Consider the following 24830-nt stretch of genomic DNA (forward strand, 5'->3'; position numbering starts at 1 on the left):
AAACTATATGCTGTTGATATGCTGCATCTTTGCTTTTGTCACTTTTCTTTTACCAGCTTTAGGCTAAGGCCTGGCAGGTGCTATCAAAACAAATCTCAGCCTGATTTGCAGAGGGTTCAGGTGAATTACTGAAGACCGAGTCATATGTCTGTGGCTGGATGCTGACGTGACTGGGACAGGGAGGAACTGGCAGGACTGGCTGCTTCTAATGGCCGATGATACCTGGGTCATGAGAGAATATCAGCCTTAGGCTATTTTAGGAGTATATAAGGAATTCATGAAGTATATGATGTTATACCACGTATCATCTTACCTTCATAAGAATTAGTGGAATGTGTTCAATGTGTCCTACTGTGGAACAACACACTGGGGAAAGAGTAGTTGAAGCAGATAACTTACAATATGTTGAAGATGATTGTAACATGGACAGTTTCATGTTTGTTCAACTAAGGATCAGCTCATCTTTGTCATGGCTTATTCGTCCATGTGGTATCAATACAACCTAGCTTCAGTACATGTGTTGTTGCACTTTAATCTGCTTCAACAGAGCTGTTTGCAAACTCCTTTGTGATCAGTGGTATCTATACATGCTATTTGCAATACTTATTTAGTTTAGTGGGGAGGGAAGTCCTGCATACCTCTGGAGCCTAGGAGCAGCCTGAGGACACACTGGAATTAGCTCATTCTGGATTAAATCATGGTGACCTGAGCCTCTTCTTGAAGCAAATGGCTATTCTAAGGAACAAGGGCTGGCTAAACACACTATTAAAGCTAATGCACACTTGAGTTTAATAATTAAATTGTGCTGCTTAAAAGCAGGCCTATACAATATGGCCTTAGGTTTGTCCTAGTCAAGCTGGTTCCTTCAGAAATCGATTGGCATCTATGCCACACCTGCTCCGTAAAGCTGCTTGGGTGGCTTAGCATAACCTGTGCCTCTCTGCCTCCACAGTGCCCTCAGGCAAACAGCAGTCAAAACTGTAATCTAGTTTTGCTTGCTATGAACTCAAACTGTAGAGTAATCACAGCTGAAAAACAGTCATCTCAAATAGCACTTACTTTAACACTTTTGTTTAGATTGAATGCTTAAGTAGGTTGCCTAACAAGGGACAAATGATTGTGACCTTTGCCTGTGCAAAAGGACAAAGCATATGGCAGCTGCATTTGTATGAACTGCATGTTGGCAGGGCAACAACACCAATCGCCCCTCTGTTTTCCCTCTGTGGGAGTTGTTTTACCAACATACACTCTACCCCTTCCTTGTTCCAGAATCCCCTGCTCTCTCTAGGGCCATGCATCTGCAGTTACTTTGTATATTGAAATGCAGACTTGATTATATGGCTGCAGCCATTAAACTTGGTACTTTTGTTTGCGTAGTGACAGTCTAGTCCAGGTTCAACAAATCCTGTTGCTTCTTCTAAACCTGTTTGGGGTTTAGGGTGGAAAGCAGCAAGATACATGGTGTAATTGTGAAGGGATTACTGCCTGCCAGTACCTTTTAACTTTACCACTACCTTAACTTTTGGCTATACCTGCTTTAGTCAAGTGATGCAGCTCAGTGGGTCACATGCAGAATGAAAAAGCTGGTCCAGGATGTGTTTTGCATTGGTTTTTACTTCCGAGTTGCTCTAGTCTGATCCTGCTGAGTGAATGCTCACTAGCAACTGCAACACTTCTGGAAGCCATCTTCTAATTGCTTTCATTTGAAAGGAAACTAGTTTGTCTGCTCAGAGCCTGCTCTGCAATGTGAACCACAGCACGGTAAGTGGCAGCTCACCCATGTGAAACATCACAAGTACACACTCGACAAGGACTTGTTATTTTTTTAAACAGTCATTTCACTAAAGTTGTATTAACCTAACACTGCTGCCACCTGCAGGATCAATTATTGAGGTCTACATTGCTAGGCTGCTAAGCCTCTTAGTTATAGTAATATTTGCAGCATTTAAAAATGAATTTTCTAAGCAGTGAAAAGGTGGTTGGTTGTTTGGGGTTTTTTTCCTGTCAATCTGGCCTTCAGCAAACGTGGATGCCAAACTGCTTTCTACACATGTCAATGCTGGTATCAGGTAAGAACAACTGTAAAGGTATGATTCAGTTTTTAAGACAAATCAGTAGATGCTTTTATAAGCAGTCTTTTAAGTATGGCTTGAGTTAGTGTTTTATATAAAATAGCTCTTTTCTTCAGCAATAAACAGCTATCAAAATTATCATGGTTAAACCAAGTAGTTTGACAATATATGTAGTGTGTTTGAAACGGTTACCAGTTCTGTTGAGGTACAAACAATAAGATTCTGGGTATTTCAGACTCAGTTTTGGAAAAGAATAATGCAAAGAGAATCTGTGTACTGGATCTCTGGCTTCTGTTTTCTAAGCATTAGTTCAGTGCGGAAGGCTGTATTTCCTGGGACATGATAAAACTTTTTTCATATGAAGCGACAGGAGTCATTTGCTGCAAAAAGAAAAAATCAGTGGGGTTACAGATGTGAAAAGGCCAATAAAGAATAAGGAAAACTTCAACAGACTCTGAATTTTTACCCCGGGATGACACAACAATACTATGCTTGTACATACATTGTGAGTCAGCTCCAGTTCACACAGCAAACAGTTGGCTTTCATGTCAAAAACAGTGATGAGGTATGACCAAGAATGAGAAACAAAACGGAGGTAAGGGAGTCATTCTCTCCCTTATTCTGCAGCTTATGAATACCCCAGGCTAACACAACTAAAATGGTTATTTAATTTATAGTTCTGCAAACTTAGCATGGGACTTGTATTTAGGCAGTGCTGCCAGGTACTATTTCCAAGTAAAACATGCTGTCCTTTTGCAAGTTAGTGAGACTTTCTTGGTATTTGTCTCTTACCTTTGTATTCTCACTATCTCTAGTGAAGTGGACATACAACATATTTTAATTTAACATTGAACTTGAGATAAAATTGCCTTACCTTTAATTCCACCAGACTTGTTTCTTAATCTGATTGCAGTTGTGTGAAATGATTACAGAACATAAATGCATATAAAAGTGGGCTGTAAGCACATAGCAGTAGTTAGCTGTATACTTTAAACGAGTGCTTGGGAGGCAACAGCATGGTTTGTTTTCTATTCAGCAAACTACCTTGCTGAAAAATATTCTTCAGCCTTATTTTTCTGTAGTGCATAACATACATCCATTCCTATATACACATACAACTATATACTCTATTTACGATAAAACACTGCATCTTGCTTCTCTTGCTGGGTTGGAAGCAGCATGCTTCCACCATCACAGGCTACTGTTCAACTGTCAGAAATAATTAGAAAGCCAGACTGTTTGCAATGTATATTAAATAACAAGTTGTATGATAGTATTATATTAATTTTTGCTATAAGCTATTCAGTGGGATATATGTTTGCTGAGAAGGAGTAAACATTATCCTTAACCTCAGCATTTTTACTAACTAGTTCAGAAGAACAAAGGTCACACTGATTTCGGTAAAACAGAAGTCGATCTCCTTCAAATAGAACAGCTGCTAGGACTATGAAGTCCTAGAAAATTCTGAATACTGTAAAGATCTTGAAACACCGAGTTCTCCATCCTCTAGGGATTAGTGTGAACCCATTTCTTCTATATTATTGTATTTTAATGCTGCACACCAGTGAATATGGCTTCTTGAACAACCTCACTGGTAACTAGTTGTAATATTGCACATTGTGAATTTTCCCTAAAAAAACCAAACAAACAACAAACCGGACTGGGCTTCAGTTTTCACTGTTTGATTCTATATACAAGGCAGTATCAAATTACAGAGCAGTGCATCAAAGCAGAAGAGCGAGTAACAGACACACTTGGGCATGTCAGTGTTGTACTCAGAACAGGCAGTTTCCATCCATATGCAATACAGTTCAACCATCAGAAGTAGAAAAAGTTCATAAAGCTATATACGGCACAAGTCATGTCTCTGACCATCTATAGAAAAAACAGTACATAAATCCACTTTCCCCAGCACTGCATAATGCAAAGGTTAATATAAAGAGTATCAATTCCACCTGCCACAAACCTCATCAAACAACTGTGTAGGTATACAACATCTTTTGAGCCATTCTAGTATTTCCGCTGCTCTGATAAATAAGTGACAAGTTAAAGGCAGTATCTCTTCTCAAGTCTGTCTGATCAGTTTCTATTCCCTGTAAAAATAATTATTAAAAAAAGTTAGCTGTATGCAAAAATAGTATAAAACTTAAAGACATGAGTAGCAATTACAATGGAATCAAATCATATATTCATGGTTTATACAGGCTTTCAGCTGTATAGAAACAAAAGAATTATTCCTTGTGCCCTCCCTCTTTAATGTTTCCAGATGTTGTTAATCACCAAAGAGTTATATAATTACATAATCAAAACATTAGCTGTAAATTAGATAGGCAGCTCATAAAACAGGAAAGTACTTAATTTGTCTTTGTATGCAAAGTATTTGTTTCTACAATCAGAACGTGAATACTCCCTGTATCTGTTACATGGTCCCAAGATTGCTGCTTTGAACTCCCAGCACTGGCTAACAAACACCCATGTTTATTACTTTACCAACCCTTCCCATTTTCTAAACACACTTGTAATTTTTCTACCTACCCATGCCAAAGCTAGGTAAAAAACCCGTTCTCTCAGAGCAGACTTGTAAATGTATGACACATCAATTAGGATGATCTCATACAGATCAATTAGAGCAAAACCATGGCTCAGACGCATGCCAGCATTCTTAAGACTGGCATATTGCCCTGGCATGCTGTTATATAGCATGAGTGGGTATACAGAACTTCCAGCTATAATTTATTGCATGTAATATAAATAAAGTTCAGCTCTTATTCAGGTAAAGTTGTTTAGCAACCTACTCTAGCCTATTATTAATTCTTCAAAATTCATAAACCTTTGAAATTAACACACACGTATATACATTACCAGGTGACAATCGGATTTGGGCTTCCAGTGACAAGGAACTACAATACAAATTAAAGGAAACTCACCTACACAGATTTTATGTACTTACTTTAACTATGGCTGAGAAGTTATTAACATTGACCTGACTTTATTCTCTGTACATAACCTAAAAAGATACAGTACCTCTAAGGTAAGAGGAGGAAGTTCAAGTACTTTTTGGTAATAGTGGATTGCCAGGTGGAGTAATCCCAGCTGGTGAAGACCACGGCCAAGGTTGTAGAAAGACTCTTGACATGGTCCACGCAGGTCCAAGTACCGGTGAAGGAAGGAGAATCCCTGTACATATATTAAGCACATTTGTGAATGTTCCCTTTAAGAAGATGGCAGTAAAATATGCTGGAGGACAGGTGTTTAAATGTTCTATTTAAAATTTTGATCTATACTTCCCCACAAAACCACATGCAAGTTGAAGGCAAAAAGTAAGTCATGTTTGATGGTTGAGACCATAAAAACAGTGCTCTGTCAGTCTCGCTGCCATTGCTAACAAAGGGGAGATCTTTTTAGTGAAGTGAACACAGCTATTTGGTATAGTGACAGCACTAGCTTGCTAAATATGTAAGTATGTATGTACGTGTTTATGTAATATACACACAGATAAGATGATTGGTTCATATTTGGAAGAGCTGACCACCTTAGAAAACATGCAGCCAAAGGACAGGCTAGAGCAAGATCTTATTTTTCTTAAAAACATCTTTAAAAAGATAATCCTCCACCACTTTTTTTTTTTTTTAAAGGAGAAAAAAAACCCCAAACCTTCATTCCCCTTCCTTCACTCTTTGCCTTGGATAGTAGCAAGAAATGGTTTAATTCTACAACTTTTCAGAATTCTACAAAATTCTTAACTCCCTGAAGTACATATCAAAGTGTTATTTCTGGAATGCAAGCATCTTCTTTTCCTGATCTTGTGCTCCATACAAATGTTTACTCCAATACCAGTTACCAGGGAAATTATCAGTGTATCATTTTATAAAGTGGCCAAAAATAAATGTCACTGAATAAGGGCGTGAAAAACCCATACATCCTAAGCACTAGGTGAGAGTTCATGTCCCTTCTTGAAGCCAGCAGATGGTTTACTGCCAAGTCTCCACCAGAATCTGAAAGGAAACTCATACCCAGCAATTCCAGTGCTATGCTTTAACAAATTGAAAGTTGAAGCACCCTGTAAGTGTTGCATTTTATTTTGCTTTTAGTTTAAGATTAAAATATATGCTCCTATATTTAAACTGTATGGCTAGCAGAATCACAGGTGTACATAATTTCATTGCCAACTCTAGTCTCAATACCCACTCCTCTTCTGTGGCACGCTGTGGTTCAGACAGAGGAGTGGGACGCAGCAGGTACTACGTGCCTATTTGGGTGCTGATGTGCCAGAAGATGTAAAACAGGGCAATGCATTAAGTGACAGTGACCAGGCACCAGTGGAACAAACTAGTCCCATTTATACACCGGCGTGCTGTAAAGCAAGAGAAGTGATTTGTTTCTCATCTGTAGGATGTCACTGCCTACCAGCTTGGTGTATTACCGACTCACCGTGACTCAAGGTTTGTATGATGCTATAAAGATGAGTGACATTAGACCACACCTACCTCCCATACAGAACAAAAGGAAAGACAAAGAGGCATACAGTATTATTTTTCATTAAAATGCAGTGTTTCATTTGACACTGAAGGAGCCTTGGGGGAAACTTTGGAGGGACAGATAGAAGAGGTGAATTCAGAAGGGAAAAATCAAGCACGCAACTTTTTCATCCTCTCCTGTGCATTTTGTTTTGTTACCACTTTAGAATGTGACGATTCTGTTGTAAATAGAGGACTTTCCTTCTAGGGACCATGTTGGTAATCAGAGAAGATACCTCCTTCAACCTGAGGAATTAGTTCAGATACAAGCAGCTAATGATCATAATTTAGGCCACCAGTATGTCACTGTGGTTGAATTATTAATCAACTACAACAGGAGAAAGAAAGGATGTAAAAATACCAAGTATAGTAAGCAAGAAATGAGAAGAGAGAAAGCAGGGAACTTTACCATCAGAGGATAACACAAATAGGACATTGTTCAAGTACGTTATAAAAGGAGAACATAGCAGCCCATATAAGACAGGTAGGCTGATTACAGAAAGAAGTGGATAAAAATATTAAAATTAGGCCAAAGTTTGTGAGTTCAAAATGTCTAAAGTTGGATATTGACATAATTGGTCTTGGTTTAGAGTAGCTGAGGCCATATAGCTTTTGTCAAAATCAGTGCAAGCTACAGTTTTTCAGGAATTTCAGAAGTCATGAGAGCTCAGGATCCTCACCATATTCTGCTGACTCTGAGCTCAGTGGCCGCAGGAATTAAAAGGCATTTCAAGTCAATGAAAATACCTGGGGGATAGTAGAGGAAATTACTTTCAAGATTCTGTTTGGGAGTAATCAGCCTGTGGTTTGTAACTGGATGTGGCAGATGAAAGAAAAATGTGAATAAGGAACTCGAAAAATTGAGGGTAGCCTGAACTGGAGTTCACAAGATCTTTGTGAAGAGAGCTATAAGAGGCACCTAAAAGGGGGAAGAGAAAAGGAGAACAGGCTAAAAACCTACTTTCTAAGTCTGTAAAGTTTGCTTCAATGATGCAGTTTATGAGACATGTCTATGAAGGGCACGTGGCATAGATTCTACTCTACAGCACTTCTTCAGAGCAAGGCAGGGCAAGAATTTGGAAGAAAATCCAGACTTTAGCCATCAAGACTGAAATTGGTAATATTTTCACAAACAGATGGCAGCTGCTAGCATCTATGTGAGTAATCATTGTATACACACAGCAGAACAATCTACCTTTAACTAAAAGGAGAGGAGATTCAGATGGATATAACTATAGTTCAAAAGCATACTCATCTGTATTCATGTTTTGCCACTTCCCTCTTTTGAAATGCCATATTAATTATGAAAAGTTATTTAAACAGAGTATGTTGTAGCCATAACTGTCTGCAAGATACAAAGCCAGGAAACACTATAGGTAAAAATAATCACAGTAACTCACCTGTACTAGAAGAGCATGCCTTTTCAACACATATTTCTGAGAAGCCATATGGATGAAAGTCAAGCCAATACAAAGACTGTACAGAGGTTCATCTGGGTTTGCACGAAAGGCTTGCACATACTGTCCTAAAAGCAAATAAAGGAATCAAGATGTTTGTTGTGAAAAGCATTCCTTAAGAATTTAAGGGTAAAACAGAAAAGCTTCAAATTGGAAGTGTGAACTAAGAAATAGTTTAATACACCTACACCAAAATACACAGGAAAAAACATGAAAGAAATTTTTTATTTTCAGCACCCCTTGGATTCTGAAGGAAGAATGCAGACTGTGGTGTAAAAACGTAAACAGAAACCAATCAGACACAGAAGGCAAATATGGTCCTTGCTGGGATTTATATCCTGGAGGCCACACATCATAAGTGTGACATTTGGAGGGCTTGACTGAAAGCAGTAGGTTTACTTCAAAGGCCTGCTTAAAACATCCAACCAACTTTATTGGCTGTTTAAATTGGTCTGTTTCTGTCCTTCTTATACCTTATTATAATTAGCCTTAATTATCTTTGCAAGTTAGTTGTATTTGCAACGTGTGCTAAACTTGAAACACGCCAGCTTAATTTTTATTAGCAAAACTCTTTAGCAATGCTTTGACTTGTGTACAAAATAATTAAAGCACCAGACTAACACTGTGAAGCCACCTATAATTTTCTGATATATGAAAAAAATTACTTTAATAATTCTTTTTCAGAAAAAAATCATTCACTTGTTACATTTGTTAATATTAGAACATCAATGATATTACCAAGAGCGTGCTTGAAACTGCCAGATACAAACGCATTATGCCCATTTAGGACACACAATGCGTGATTATCGGGATTTTTCAGCATCAAGCGGAGACAAAAGCGATGGTGACGGACATCCTGAGATTGCATAGTAACTTGATTGAAGATGTTCCACAGCTGTGGTTTATTGACATTTTCCATTACCATGATTCTATAGAATGAAAAGTATATAAGAAATTACTAAATGCTATATAGTAAATACTGTACCTGCGATAAAACCTCAACAGTTTAGGAAGGATAACAAAGAAGAGACACTCAAAGAGCAGGTCAGTTACTGAGGCAAAGTTGAGAGTGAAAGACAGAACCAATGGTTCTGGCCAAATCAACCAACCTACTGCATTATGCATTTTTTTGAATCAGAGGCTATCAGAAAGCTCCTTTCATTTCAATAGCCTTATCTGTTTTAGCAAAAGCTGAAAAGCATCAGCCTGCCTCCTTTAGCAGTATTTTCAGCAGTATGATACAGCCTCAGTGGAAGTAGTTACAGAAGAGATCACTCTACCTTATCAATACCCCACCTGATATAGTTGTACGCTTTTCTGAAGTTCTTGTCCAGAATTGCAGCGGAGAGCCCAAAGTATTCCAGCTCCTTGCGCTTTTGTCTATCATCATAGAATGAATAATATTCCAGTGAGGAATCCACTAGTAGCTCTGCCTCCTTGTACCGGGAGAGGTCACACAAGGAATATATAGCCTTCAGGAGGAGGTTCCACCAGTCATCTTTTGTCAGAACACTCGTGAGAACAGCAAAAATTGCTAAAATATTGAAGTCAGTAAGTTGAGAAAACTAAAACAAGAAAGCTAAACTCAAAAAAAAAAAAAAGATGCATATGTCAAACTGATCTTTTAAAAAACATCTTAGCATTAACAGGTAAAATAAAGACAAAATATTTACTTTTCTCAGTTTAAGTGCAGTTTGTAAAACAGTAGCAAAAAACCAGTCAAAAATTCGGAACAAATGGCAAGAAATATACACAGTTCAAGTTGTAAACATACTCCATGAACGCATTTAAGTTACTCTTTCTAATCTATCAAACAGTGCTTAAGAATGTGTATCTTGGCTCAACCCAGTCTGGGCCAGTTAAAAAAAAAAAATCACACCACTTTCAAAACATGTATTTCTATTATGTTCTAGATTTGCGTGTCTTATATTTTGCACTGAGGAGAATGTTGGACCATATGATCTCCAGAGGCCCTTCTCAATCTGAATTACCCTGTAATCTTACTACTTTTCTCTGATCGGGGATTGTTCCTTTAAGTTATATTATCTTCATTTTTGCTGCCTTCTTTGCCCTAGAAATAAAGCGATATTAACATGAACTGCATGGATTTAGTATGCAAAATAGTAACGTTTATTTCATTTTTCAGAACTAAGGAGTTCATCTTGTTGCTTTGTTTTTAATAAACATTTGTTACCTTTCGCATCGCAATTTGCTGTCTCTTGGTCGTCATTGTCAGAAATTTTATCCCTTGACACCTTAATAAGATAGAGGTGTCTCTCTCCAGATTTGGAACTAGATATCAAACACACCTGAGCTCTGCTCATTGCTACCTAGAAACAAATTTAAGGGCAGCATTTCAGATTACATTAATACATCCTATGACAAAGGCAGCTTTATGGCCAATCCATCTTGCTCTTGTTGCATGCCAAAACAGTCTGCAACTTAGAAATGCCACAATAGAGCAAGATCATGAGAGAGAACATTCTTAAGAGGAGCATTATCTCTGCATTATCGCATGCTCCAGTGCAAACTGGGCTATGCAAAAGAAAGATACAAACCCTTTAAATTACTTTAAACACTTCTCCTGGGATTGGAACATCCGTGTATATATTGAAATCAAAACTATTTGCACAGAGGCATAACAAGAACAATGCCTTTCTGTATCAGTTTCAGAAATACGTGGATGCTCAGCTATTCAACCAGTGTAAGACAACAGTAATGGCTCTGACCAGATGGATAAAATTGAGGTCTAAATATTCCCCTCCCTCACTCCCTATTTGAAAAAAACCCAAAACCCAATGAACACAAAGCCACCACCACTGTATTTACTGGCTAAACAAATTATTCTTTGGTCATTTTATCACAAGAAAGTATTTAAAAAAAATAATCTAAGAAATTCAAAGAAAATTGTTGAACTAGAAGCCAGCGTCAACACTTAAAGAAAGCACTATGCTGACTGCTAAAAAGGTTAAGAAGCAGCTTTAGTATTCAGTGTGTTCTATGTACACTGAGAAACAGAGAGTTGAAATCACTGTATTAAGAATTATACACACAAGTGGTCTGCTGCTCTGAACACTACAGGCAGGAACACCAGTATTATAGGCTCCCTGCAAGATTATTATCTAACAAAATTATGAAGCAATATGCATATAAAACCCACTAGCTTTCCTCCTGAGTTTGTTTGTTATTTGTCTTAACCCAACTCATAGCTGTCCAATTTCTTAAAGTGTAGCTGGAAAGATTGGCTTACCTTCAACAGCATTGCCAGCATTGTAAGTAAAGTGTCTATATAACCATACATTTTGCCTTGGGAATACAACAGTGTTGAACGATGGAGGAGCAGCTTTAATTCCTAGATAATATTGAACATTATTATTCAACCTCTTGCACAGAGAGTGAGTTTATAAAACAAACAATTTTGTCTCAATACAGTACTTAATAGGATTGTAAAAGCTTCTAGAAAGCTTTAAGAATCTTAGCAGCAGCAGGTAAGGTCTCCCTAAATTGCCCTGCAGTAGTTACTGTTTAAAATTCTCAAATTTCAGAGAAATTTGGCATAACTCTTACCTATAATGAAGGTGCTGCTGGAGAGGGGATATAGAACCTTTGCTACGCCATCAGTTACGATCAATAGAGGCCAAACCATGTAGCTCATATGTAGCAACTGCTGATGAACTTGATGCAAAGAGACTGGTTCTCAGTGGCCAAGCGCTTGCACATCACACAAAAGTAATCACGTGGGACAGAGGAAATACTGATAAAATGGTCAGGGAGAAAGAGCCATAAGGACTCATCCCTGATACTCTGTAATGAATCATCTGCTGTGCTCTGAAGGCTCACTATGCTGTAGGTAAGTAAGTCTCAATCCCTGGTCCTATATAGTTGACATCTTTGACCACTACCATAGTTTACCAGAGTACTATATCCTTTAATATATCCACTTTACCCACCTGCTGGGCAGCGTTAGCATCCTGAGCCAGTGTATCTGGATCATACATTGGTTCCAGAGCCTCCAGAGCTTTTTCAGGTCGGCCCAGCTGCTGCTGAAGCGTTGAAAGTGAGATTCTTGCATCCAGATGCAACGGAGCAAGATCAACAACTTTGGCATAGCTCTCTGCAGCACGCTCCATGTGTCCCAATGCCTTCAAGCACTCTAGAAATACCATGAACAACACAATACACTTAAATGGCAGGAAAAAGAGATTCCAAAGCTTGCAAAATAGTTAACGTACTTTTCAGATACTTTTTCAGTTAAAACCATGCAAAACCTGTATTATTAACGTGAAAATATTCAGAAATATGTACTGATGCATCCACAGTTTCATTTAAAGCATCATCAGTTGACACAGGATGGAATGCAGAATAGATGCTGCTTCACTTACACGAAAATAAAGTATTTTTAGCTGAAGTAAATTTCAATCTATACGATGAACAAGAAAACACTCCATAACAGGGTTGTCATAATAAATTCCAATTACAGTTTACCAATTATCATTCAACACGTGTATCTAAAATTCCTGTGATCTTAGATAAACGTCCCTGGAAACGCTCAGCATTATATTATCATCTCTTAGAACCACACGCTCAGCAGTCCTGCTTCTTCTCACCCGCATGCCGAAGCCAGACAACAGCCAAGTTGTATCGCTCTGAACAGACAAGGGAACTCAAGAGAGGCAGTGCTGAGTTGTATTCTCCAACATCCAGAAATGCCTCTGCAACATCCAAATACAAGTCACCCATTTCTTCTGGATTTTGTTCCACTAGAGTGGTCAAAAGAGGCTTAAAAAAAAAGCACACAAAACACTAAAAGCACAAATAACAAACAAGAACATTTCTTTAAGGTATGGTTATTGGAAGCTTGTATTTTTATGCTACGATTTTTATTCTATTTGCATTCTGAACTACACTTCCTTTACTTAAATGTTAGTTTAAAGGTGAAAAATAAAGTTCAGAATTCCTGAAAAAGCCACATTTTTCTATTCTAGACATTTCACATTCATACATTTCACATCCAATGTGTGAAACTGCCCATCAGTGAGGAGCGCTCTTTATGAAAGAACAGGCTTCAGATTTAGTAGGGCTTTAAAACAAAGTGAAGATGTGTTCCTTAGTGTTCAACAACTTTGCTGTGTGGTCCTGGGCCTGTCACAGCATATAGGCTGTGATTTAATGTGCTTTAGTAATACTTCCACTGGAGGCATAATTTATACGGACAAAGAATAGTATTTCTGCTATTATAGGTTTCCTAGGTTTCTCTCTTGGAGTGGGAAGGATGCAAAAAGAATCTCCACAGCGCTCTCAACGACTTTGGTCATATGAAGACAGGAAAAATTACTTGCTTTGGTAATTTGTTAGAACATCCCTCAACTTCTGAGTTGGCTTCTACTTACATTGAGCGGCTCTAGGATGTTCAAGTGAACCAAGCACACCATCAGCTTGACTGTGATGTCTATGGGAACGCCCTCAGGTATGCAGCAGCTGACCTTTTCCACAGCTGTGGGAAGATAAAGAATTTCTTTCTGAACCCATAGGCTTTAACAAGCACTTCACAAGAATCATATCCTTTCCAGGCCATGTACAGCTCCACTGAAGAAAATATATTCTCATCAACTCTAGCAAATGTTGGTGTAGGCCTAGCCTCTCCCCTTCTTTTGTATCCTTCTTGATAGTTGGCACAACTTCTTTCTGCTGTCTCTGATTCTAATAATTTCATGTGAATTATCAAGTGCTGTCAGTCTGCATCGATTTCAACAGCAGGATCCCGTAGGATGTGCTTACAGCCTTCGCCCTATTAAGATATGCTTGCATCATAATGCTTTCCTTTAGCAATTTATGCATCTGTACCCTCTTCTCCTTGCTTTTTGAAGGAAATACCCTGTCTTAAGGTAGTTGTTCTTATTAAGCTAAGTCCTATGTAGCAGGGATCTGGCTGTATATGTTGTTAAACATAGAATGCAATCTGATGAGAATGCAAACATGAGACAAAGAAGTTACCCATGACAATGCTAGCAAATTAAAAGTTCACACAGTAAAACTCCATTACCATATTTCCTTCACAAGCAGCCATGACACCTCCTTAACTACCCTATTTAAGTTCTCCTTCATTTTAACTCTTACACCAGTCACTCAAAGGGTGATTGCTATAACCTGAGAAAACCGTGATTTCCAACATAAGGCTTCCTTATTACCTTCTACCTCCACATCCAATTACTGCAAATCACAACAGGCAGATTAATTCATCATTCTCTGAACATCTTAGTTCCCAGCATGAGAGTAACTATTCACCTGCTGATAAATACTTACAAAATGAAAAATTTTCTCTTCAAAGTGAGAAAGTCCTGGGAGAATGCTTTTGGCTTTGGTGGCTGGCTGGGTTAGAAGTAAGTTCTGAGTAAGGAAGACAGTATACAAGAAACCTTTTCTGGATGAAGCCCTATTTCTCTGCTATTAGAAATCTCTCCCCATTTTTATATGATTGCAACCTGGTTCCTGAGCATATAATCAGTTGATAACTTGTACGAAATAAAAGAATTAAATTACTTACCTGCAGCATTGGATTCAGCAACTGGATGACTCTGGTCGTCAGTCACTGCCTCCTGGCTTTCCTGAGTTTCTACCACTGCCTCTGTATCTTTTAAAAAAGATTAGCAAATTACCCTCATAGCACCAGCTAAGCCAAAAGTGACTTGCTTTTGAATCCATAATTGATTGGTAGCTTACTCTGAAAAGTGGACCTTTTGGGTTTTCTGAAGGACAGCAGAGCAGGAAGCAGTCAAAAAAGTTATAAAGCAACAGAGGGTGGGGAACCAAGCTCTTGGGTTGTTTATAAGCTTTGTCTTAAGAAATCACATGCCCCAGGTAACTTGGCAACACTGTGTTATAATTCCTAGACTCATCATAGTTTTGCTTCTTATAAATCTGTTAAAAGTCTCTATCAGGACAGCTGTTCATTGATCAACTGTATTTTCACCTGGTCCATTAAAGCAAAAAAGCCAACAGAAGTATCTTATACCTACATTGGGTTTGGACCAGATTGCTGAACCAACCAACCACTTTAACCATAGAACAGAGTGTCTGCTTGTGGAGTTGGCATGCTGTGATCATTCTACAGCCCAAACAAACATCTTCAGACTTAAGCAATGACTTTCACAAAGCAGGTTACTCAAAGACAACCTACTTTATTCAATTACAAGCTAATATCCCTAGATTTGTATATACCAAAACATTTAAATGTTTAATAACACAAGTAGGGTTTATGAAGAATATTAGTCTCAGGTCAAAGGTTGGTATTCTTGAGTGTAGGTGCCACTAAGCTTATCTAATTTTTTTCAGAAGCTATTTAGCTGGCAGAAATAACTGGTCTGATGCAAACACTCAGAGGAATGTTTAGAACTTTAAAAGGCCTCCAGTTGCCTGGAGAGCAGTCCTTGTCCTTAATGAGTCAGCAGGGCTAATTGGACATCAGAGTAACTCCTTATAGAAAGCTGAGGTCATGCCATGTAATTCATTAAAAACACTGAAAAGTTTCAAAAGAGAAAAGCCTCAACATGCATCAAAACATACCCATGAGTTCAAAAGGTAACAGAAAGAAAGATGTCATATTAGATGAACAGCAGGGTCATACTAATCTCTTGTTAGCTACTTACCTTTTTTCTCCTTGGTTGGACTTTTTTCTGATGCTTTCTTTTCAAGTACGATTCCTGCAAAATCTGTAATAACCTGAAACAGACGAGTAACTTGGATCATTTTAAAGATTTAAAGGATATATGGAGTAACTAGCCCACATGGCAGTTGGTTTAGACATCACAAAAGTTATCAGAAGAAAAGCTGCATTCACTTCATATGGGGTTAGTTGTACTAGCATCGAGTTTGATCACCTTATGTCTTTGTCCACTATTTTTGGACTACTCAGATGATCCAATCAGCATCTCTTTAGCAAACACAACAGTTACTTTCATCACAACTTGAAAAGTTTTTAACCTTTATATCTTCTCTTAATGCCTTTTGGAAGACTGAAAAAGAAAGCAAAGCACCAGGTAAACAGCTAAGCTCTCCACGGATCTTTCCAAAGTGCTCCAAGGATTCCTCAGCCTAACACGCTGCAAGGAAACCATAGGGTTTGTCTCAGTTAAAAGAAATAATTAAATAAAATTCACAGCTACATCCAGACATTTTACAACAGCCCTGGTCATACACATCGTGACCTCAATAAAACTAGTATAATTCAGTAGAACAACTAATTAAAAAAAACAGAAACCAAAGACAGACAATTCAAGACATTCACTTGCCAATGGGGAGCTGCAAGGCGGGGAAATGCACAAGCGTAAAGGACCATTGGTCTAAGACCCAATGCAGTTTGGTATTTTGTTCGTGAATTGAAAAGTAAATATTTAAGTCATTACTGCTGCCAGAACAAGAGTGATAAACACAGAGTACATGGCCCTTACAGGAACGTACCAGATAATTGTGTTAAGATAGTTATTTTTTAAAGGCTTGATTTACCAGCTCAAATACAGTTTCAGCTGCTGAGGAACAAGGAACACCATCACAGGAATAGACCTGAGGAGAACCATCATGAAGAAACAGGGGAACAGTTCTATGACTGAGTACTGTATTACTAAATCTGGCAGCTAAATACTGTGTACATAAAATTGACTGTTTGATTTTTAAAATGGGAAGAAGTACAGAGAAGGGTCAGAGGAATTGTTTGCAGGTTCATGATGCTTTGCACTGACAGAGAGCAAGCTAAATAAAATCTTAAGGAGGAAAAAAAAAAATGAGGTAATTTAGTATCAGCAAGTAAGAATGTTCACAAGGAGAAAGTCCCAACTAACAGTGCCTCTTCAATCTATCATGGAAAGTATAACAATGGCCAGATACTAAAGTCTTTCCTCTCATAGCCAGACCAAATCAACTCAGAAACCTGCCTCAAAAGTGAGGGTTAAAAACTGCTAGAACAAATTGGGAACAGATAAGCAATCTTCTCCAACTCCTGATGACTTAAGAGTCAAGATGTATTGTCTTTCTGGTATGTATGCTTGATGCTTAATGCATGAATTCTTGGTTGTAACACAAGTATGCCAGATAAAGTACCACTGTCTGCATTTGAACCATTAGACCGTTCAGTGTCATCCTCTTAACCTTCAAGTTAGAGAATGCCCTTTGCTGGTAGTACTGAGAAAACCAGCTCAAAGGTCTTCTCTGGCTACTAAGATTATGGCAACTGTAGAGAGGAAGGATCCCTGAACTTTAAACCTGGAACAGCACACAAGTCTACCAGCCCCCAACTTCTTAAATCAACCCGTTAACATCAACGCTGATTTCCACAGGACTAATAGCAAGGAATCTGAATCTGATCAGCTCTGTCACTATAGAAACATGACCATATTTAAGCACTACAGGAATATAAACTGTCCATCCTGACTGGCAAAGAGGTGCTGAACATGATAAAGAAATGCATTTAATTCTCCATACCGCCAATGCTTTGTCATACTGTTTGGAAGAAATATATAGTTCAGCTGCAATGTTAACATCTTCCATGGAGACAAGGCTCTGGTGTTTAGCAAAGGCTTCTTCTATTATCTCAATAGCAGAGGTCACATCATTAGCTTCATAATAACTCCTATAAAACGCAGATATGAGATACTAATTAATTGAGATAACTGACAATATGTACTTTGAACACTAGCAAAAGGATTTTCATATTTCTCTTATTTTTGCCTATTAGCAAGTATTTTAATTAGCAAGACTAAGTTACAAAAAACAGTGAGAAAGGGGTTTGGTTTCTTTTTCCTTACAACTGTTGACAATTTTTATGTATTTCAAATAATTACCTTTTTACTGGAATTACTGGAATTTTCATCACAATATCCCCCACCTGGAGCCACATATCAATAATATATCACACTAACCTGGTTTCAGAAAAACCTTCAGTAATAACATTGTTACAATACACGTCCTTGTGGTTTTTTGGTGCATTTCACAACCATGAAGATCAAAAGACTTAAACTGTTTTGACACAGGCCAGTAACAGCCTTCTACACATCATGCATGAGAAAGCTGAGATATATAGTAGTTAAACAATTTACTAAAAACTATGATAAGAGAGCTACGCACTTTAACCTCAAGCCTTCTCTGTCTCAGGCAAGCTTCTATGACTTGATCTGCTCTCATTAGCAGAAAAGGAGAGGAGGCAGATTTCTACTTGCTCCAGAAACGAATAAAAAAATGACACATAAAATTTATTCTTTTGCAGATGGTTTGTATTTCAGATTGAATACTTTGTTTCATTCAGATTTGCTGGCAGTAAGTTTCCAGGTCTCTAGTGACATTATACAGATTAAAAATGTACTGCATTTGTATATAATTATACTACTGCCATTTTTCTAGTAATCAGTATTTGCACTTTATTCTCTTAAGAGAATGCAACACTGCTAAGGCAATGCCTTGATCCTACACAGGATTAATTCCCACATATCGGGCTTTGGAAACATCACAATAGTTGGGGGGGTGAATGCTTGTGGGGGAGTCACCCCCAGCAAAAACACCTGCATTCCTTTATTTCTGCTACATACCCAGCTTGAATCAGCTGCAGAGCTTATTAATACCAGCTTTTGAGAAACTCTGGAAAATCAAATCACAGTATTTTTAAATCCAACTTACTTTGCCATGTCTCTAGCCAACTGCATAAAGCGCTCTCCATCAGAGGGAGACAGGAGATTCAAAATACGCCTATAGCCATCCATAGCCATCTTATGTTCCCCCAACTGTTCATACAGGCTTGATCTCTCCCATAGATAACGCACATTGGTTGGGTCATATTTCAGAGCTACAAGAAAAAGCATATTAGTAGCCTAGTTTAGGAAAAGGCAACAATGGATTTCACATTCATTTCCCTGACTAGATGAACGTTAACAAACACGCACAAAGTTCTTCTAAGAAAAAGACACCCTATATTAAAGACTCATTAATCTTTTACCAAAGTCTGGACAGAGGTACCAGAATCTTTAGCAAACTGCAGCAAACTAAATGAGAAAGCAGAAGAAAACAAAACGATTGCCATTAGCACCTAACATTTATTTTAAACTATTACAATGGTTGCTACACTACCTTTTGTGTAACAAAAAACAGCCTGTTTAATATTGTCCTGTTCCAGTGACATTTCTGCTAGTCTAACCCATTCCTCAGTATCACTAGGATTTAAGTGAGCTGCAATCAGTTCAAACTGTAATGACTTCTCCATATCACCCTGGTCTTCATAGATCATGGCAAGAGTGGAAAATGGCTCATGAGCAAGAGGAGCTGTGAAAAGACAAAAAGAATGATTAAGAACTGTTGTTTTAAAACCACTCTGAAAGCAATTAACTTGCTTTTCTGCAAACAACAGATATCAGAATTATATGAAACATCAACATTGCTGTTTAAATTCAGAAAACTCTTGCAGACAAGCTCCAGTTCTTTTTTATAAACTATTAAACAGCCTGAGAAAATCTAACAACAACCATTTATAGCATTATTCTACATTCTAAGTCATGCTGATGTTTATACCTTGGTTCTACAAAGACAATAAAAGCAAACTGTGTAAAGCCAAGCAAAGGCCCAGGCCTCTGCAGAATTAGGGTGCTAGTTTCTTTTTATAAGCAAAACAACAAAGGAAATGCACTACATATTCTTAATTCCACACTACTTATACAGTGACTTTCCCTGTACTGAGTATTTTCATCATCAGTGGAGCTCAGTGGAGCCACAATGACTTTTTCTGATGCACATGGCAATTTCACCCCATCCTTAAAGCCAAAAAGGTTTACCATTCTAACATACCTTGTCGAATGATTTCCATGCACATTAGAATAGCCTCCTCACGTTCTCCTCGAGCAAACCTGATATTGGCCTCTCCCATCAGACCCCTTAAGGCACGAGGAAGTTTGCTGCGAGGTCTTTTCTCCTAAATGGAAAAGGGATCTTATTTCTACCGAGGATTCAGTTGTGCCCAAATTCTGGAGACGTCAGTCATACCTGTGCTTAACACAACCTAACAACAACTTATTTAAGTACTAGCGATATTAAAATGACTGACCAAAATATTTGCTGATTTTCAAAACTGACAGAGTAACTCTGATACCTAATACAAACATAATCCAGACACTGGAAAAACTCACTTCATTATTTTTGAAAGTTTTCAAACAGTAATCTACAGTAATTTTTTAAAAAACAAAGACAGGTGACACCAACATAAGCAGAAGTATCCTACAGTGAATAATTTTCAGGCAAGTTTTTCAGCAAGCAGCTAAAATCACACAAACTGGCATTTATGTACTATGCTTCAGGAGATACAGAGAAGTTACATGGAAGTTTAAATACTTGCTTTCATCATTTTCTTGGTCTCACGATTAAGTACCATCTCCAACACAAAAACATCTCCAGCTGTGGGTTGCTCAGAGGTTTCTTCTTCCTCTTCTTCTTCTTCCTCTTCCTCTTCATCCTCCTCCTCCTCTTCATTTTCCCCAAGCATGGACGCAAAGACCCGATGAACAGATTTACTCACGCCATCTGAAGTTTCTCCTGGTTGAGAAAGAAGCAAAAGCAGTCTATGATACAATCAAGAGTACACACTGCTTATTAGGACAAGTGCAGAGAAAACGGAATTCTTCATAATTAGTAGCCCACTTGAAACAGCTATTCTATAAGAAAAAGGCCTGCAGAAATGCAGAAGAACTATTAACAACCTCTTTGGTTTTAAAACTCTGCATTATTCATCACCAATGCTTAGTATGCCCCAGCCTCTAACATTTTTTGAATATTTGAAATGAAAGCATGGAGTAACACACAGAATGAAGCAACAGTTTATGCAACATTTTTCCCAGTCCATACAAGAGAAGCATATTAAGCGATTTTCAAGCACTAAACTGGTTGGATGGAATAAAGCTTTTCAGCTGAAGAGGCTAAGTGGGCAGACAATTATACTAAACAATAATGCAGCAACCAATTTTTAGAGGTAATTTAAAACAAGGTCTTGTAACCATTCTAACCATGACAATAAGTACCTTTCAATGTGTGTAAATGCAAAATCCAGATTATTCACATTTCTCCAGAAAAAGAAATAACAAAATTCTTTAAAATAAATAAGAATATGATGCTACATATCCAAAATAAATATGCTTAAAGCATATGATTTTAAAAAATTTCACATCTCTTAATTGCAACTTTTCATTATTAAGTTAATCCAGGGTTGTAACTGCCCACAAGTCTATGTCTATGCAAAATACCAAAATATGTAGTGTTCAAAGGTTTCAGCTGGAGGATTTGGCATCTAAAGATTTGATAAAAGAATAACCACAGTATCAAGTTGGGACTGAAAAATAAATCTATCATGTATTGCCCATAGATAAGAGGGAATTGAGTACTACACCTGAGTTTATAGTTATTCTCCTGTTTGGGTTTTTTTTTCTGACTTGGATATATTTAGTTATTTTTATCCTGACGTGGATATTAAGCATCTAAAAATCAAGACTTTTCTTCCCCCCCTCCCTTCACCTGAAAAAAACCTAATTATTAATTTAATTTCCCTTTTATTTCAGTCTCCTAGGCTGCAGGAATCATCTGCAGATTGTAGTAGATTAGCTCTGAAGATTCATGTGTCAAAAGTGATTTTAACAATGACCTTTTCTAACATTTTTCTTCTGAATATCCTAAGTCTGATTCTAATAGCAACTCTTTAAATAGCGATAAACATTATCAATGCTTCCATGATTCTGACTGCTCTTGAGACATCTGTGTTCTCTATGGAAGAGCAGATGTAACACTACCACACAAGTCTATCAGGATATGTTTTTTCTTAGATAAAGATGACGTGCATGAAAAAACATGTAACAGACTGGGAGGAATACAAAGCAGAAAAGAGCAGCTTAGAGGATATCAGCAAAAAGAAGGGGTCAATAAGGAACCACAGATATCTGGCTCCAACCACACTTCCAGTGTTCATTTTCTGTCCTTCTAGGATGCGGTGTGGCCATACTTTCAAAATTGAGGTTCCACTGATGCACATTTTAGGTAAGACAATTAAAAGCCTGTTTTTGAAATTTAAGAAGAAAAAAAACCAAACAACAAACAGAATGATGAGAATTTGCAGTGAAAGTAGAAAAAGGAGTCTAAGAACAAACACAAAGAGAACAAAAATTGCACTTTGCTATCTCACAGCATTGGCAATCTCACAGGAATATGCCCTGACTGACGCATGGAGTACAGCTTCTGAAGAGAAGGTGTCTGAAACAGACTGCAGCACTCTCAATCCCACACCCAAATCCAGAACCTGAGGCATGGGATTAACAAGCATGGATACAAACTAAAGAGAGAAGTGCTGCTCCTACCACTTCCTGCAAGTCCTTTCACTATGCAGGAACCCCAAGGAAGTTAAGCTTATTTTGCTAAGGCACCTAAGGAGATATTACCATCCCAGTAACTGCACAAAGGAAGCCAGCCAGGGAATCTGTAGCTAGGAATACCCAGCAGAAAATAAGGAGAGAAATAAATGTAGGCACTCTAAGCAGGCCAAAGGATAACTGAGCAAGAGAAAAAAAACACAAAGAGAAAGAAAGAATCTCCTCTTTTTAACTATTTTATTTCACTTCAGATGACAATGGAAAAAGGCAACACTCATACAGTGGAATCAAATATTCTGAAATATTCAAGTCTCAGCAAAAGACTAGTGAAGAGATGAACAGGAAAAAAAGCCAAAACAAAACACACAGAAGACTTTTTGAGATAAGTTAAAAACTTCAAATCATTTGTAACTTTAGAGAGAGTAAATAATTGAGACCTTGTGGTTAAGAAGCCAGGAGGGGAAAAATTGAGGGTTTCCCAGAAAAAGATGGCCAACTGGCCAGATCCAGTTCCTTAAAAACACTGAACAAAGTTAAACCCCTGGCTATGACTGGGAGCATCCTACAAAGATACACATTCTAACGCTGTGCTTTAATACCCACAGGTTCAAAAGCAGCAGCCAGGTATTTATAAGTCAGCCAGCTATTAAAAAGCAAATGCTTTCAATGACCTTTTAAATACATTTTTCACTGAAATTATTATGTTAACATTTACCATCAGTTTCATCCTGACTTTGTGATTTCCCGGATGCTTTTCTGGATGAAGACGGAGCCTCTACATCTTCAGCATTTTCCTCAGCAGACGCATTTTCGCCATCCTGCGCACACCAACAGTAATCAGCTTTATAACATGACCCATTCCTATTTCCCCTAATATTTACAATTAGCATTTAGACCACGGGTGAAACGGCATTTAGACCTGCTAGTGAAACAGCTGGAATAAGTGCTACATTTTTAAATGAACAAAACCCAACATTACTTGCTTTCAAGTTGTTTACATTCTTGTCAACGTGAGATGACTCAGATGGTGACTGTTCACATCACTTTTGACTGAAGAGACTAGTCCATTGCTTATTTTGGCATTACAGTGAGGTAAGATGACATGGTTAACTGTATTAAAAAAAATTTACAAATGCGCAAGAAATCCTTTTAGAAGCCTGCCTTTTTAAACACAAAATGAAATAGCAAAATAGCACTTGGTCATCCAGTAGGAAGGCTGCCATAGAATATCACTTGTCCTTCCACGACAGCCGAGTTCTGCTGAATTTGCTCCCTGAAGATCAGGAAATACAGAAATTCAGCTGCATTCTGACATAAAGATAGCAAAGTTAACTTTAACTGCAACACTCCAATCAAGCATACAGAATTTCTCAGAGTACCTCCATCTGCTTGCTTTAGACACAAAGCTGTGTCTGCCTGCACTTACTGCTTCCAAGAAGCCACAACAATTACCAAAAGGAGTCAGACTGGATCTGTTCCTTAGATCTCACCCAGAAGATGGTGGGGGAGCGGTAGCACCGTACGCTGGACGATTTTATATCAAAATCTGCTTCTGCTCGTTGCTCCAGCCTGAAGCAGAAACTAATTACGCTGCCTGAAGGTAACTGCCACCGGCGTTTGCCAAGTGCAGGGACGGACGCAATCCAGGCAGGCACGAACCAAACCGCTGCGTTCTGCTCTTCGGAAAGGTGTACGCTCCCCCCAACAACTCGCTCTCCCAGGACCTAATGACCCTTGCCAATTAAAGGCAGTTTCTCATAATTTTTGCACAGAAATTAACAACGACGTAGACATCGTCAACAGCTGAGCACAGCAGCACTTCACGCACACACAGAAGAGAGGAAGCCACGCTGCTCCTGAAGCGGCCCCTGCCCTGCCAGGTGCTGTCACGGAGGGAGGCGGGAAGGAGCGGGCCGGGCCGGGCCGGGCCGGGCCGTCAGGCGGGGCAGACTCACCTTCTCGCGGCTCTTGCGCTCCTCTCGCCGCCGCTCGAACTCCTCGAAGGAGATCTTCCCCTCCAGGTAATCGATCAGCTCAGGGCTGAAACCCGACATCGCGCCGGCACCGCCCGGGAGCGGAAGCGGCCGCCGCCGGAGCAGGAGGACCTTGTTCGGGGCAGGACGCGCGTCCCTCCCTTTATGGCGCCCGCCTCGCCCCGCGCCCTCACGCTCGAGTTCCGCGCCGCCGCCACGGCCCGGCCCGGCCCGGCCCGGCCCCGCGCCCCGCGCCGCTGCCTTGGGGCGGGGAAAGCATCGCCCCTCGGGAGCCGGCAGCCGACGCGGTTTGGGCTGGAGGCTCTCCCGAGCCCGGGGGGAGCCCGGGCAGCCGCGTCGGTAGGCGCTGCTGCGGCGCTCGCTGCCTCGGAGGGTCCAGCGGCCTCATGGCAGCAGGCGTGAGGAAAACTCC

General features: G+C 39.0%; 2 protein-coding genes across 9 annotated transcripts in view; both read right to left on the bottom strand.

The window, feature by feature from the left end:
• Nucleotides 1–24830, bottom strand: part of LOC126053268 (splicing factor 3B subunit 1) — a 647576-nt gene that overhangs the window by 383220 nt on the left and 239526 nt on the right. The gene's annotated exons all lie outside the window — the stretch shown is intronic.
• On the bottom strand, nucleotides 12–24545 carry GTF3C3 (general transcription factor IIIC subunit 3). 8 transcript variants are annotated; one of them, XM_049798909.1, is made up of 20 exons: nucleotides 24380–24525; nucleotides 23140–23242; nucleotides 20411–20607; nucleotides 19867–19990; nucleotides 19156–19347; nucleotides 18709–18874; nucleotides 17521–17668; nucleotides 15693–15765; nucleotides 14591–14677; nucleotides 13437–13540; nucleotides 12654–12849; nucleotides 11997–12199; nucleotides 11297–11398; nucleotides 10241–10376; nucleotides 9343–9580; nucleotides 8785–8975; nucleotides 7990–8114; nucleotides 5097–5249; nucleotides 4039–4165; nucleotides 12–2452 (listed from the first exon to the last, which is right to left on the bottom strand). In XM_049798909.1, exons 1-19 carry the CDS (start codon nucleotides 24476–24478, stop codon nucleotides 4043–4045), a joined length of 2760 nt encoding a protein of 919 aa, XP_049654866.1. In that variant the 5' UTR covers nucleotides 24479–24525; the 3' UTR covers nucleotides 12–2452; nucleotides 4039–4042. The 8 variants fall into 8 exon arrangements, 5 of the variants coding, with proteins under 5 accessions (XP_049654866.1, XP_049654945.1, XP_049654779.1 ...); XM_049798988.1 differs by lacking the exon at nucleotides 12–2452 and having other exon boundaries at nucleotides 3311–4165; nucleotides 12654–12825; nucleotides 24380–24545; XM_049798822.1 differs by lacking the exon at nucleotides 12–2452 and having other exon boundaries at nucleotides 3311–4165; nucleotides 24380–24545.

The sequence above is a fragment of the Accipiter gentilis genome, chromosome 1, assembly GCF_929443795.1.
Source record: "Accipiter gentilis chromosome 1, bAccGen1.1, whole genome shotgun sequence".
Taxonomy (NCBI): Eukaryota; Metazoa; Chordata; class Aves; order Accipitriformes; family Accipitridae; genus Astur; species Astur gentilis.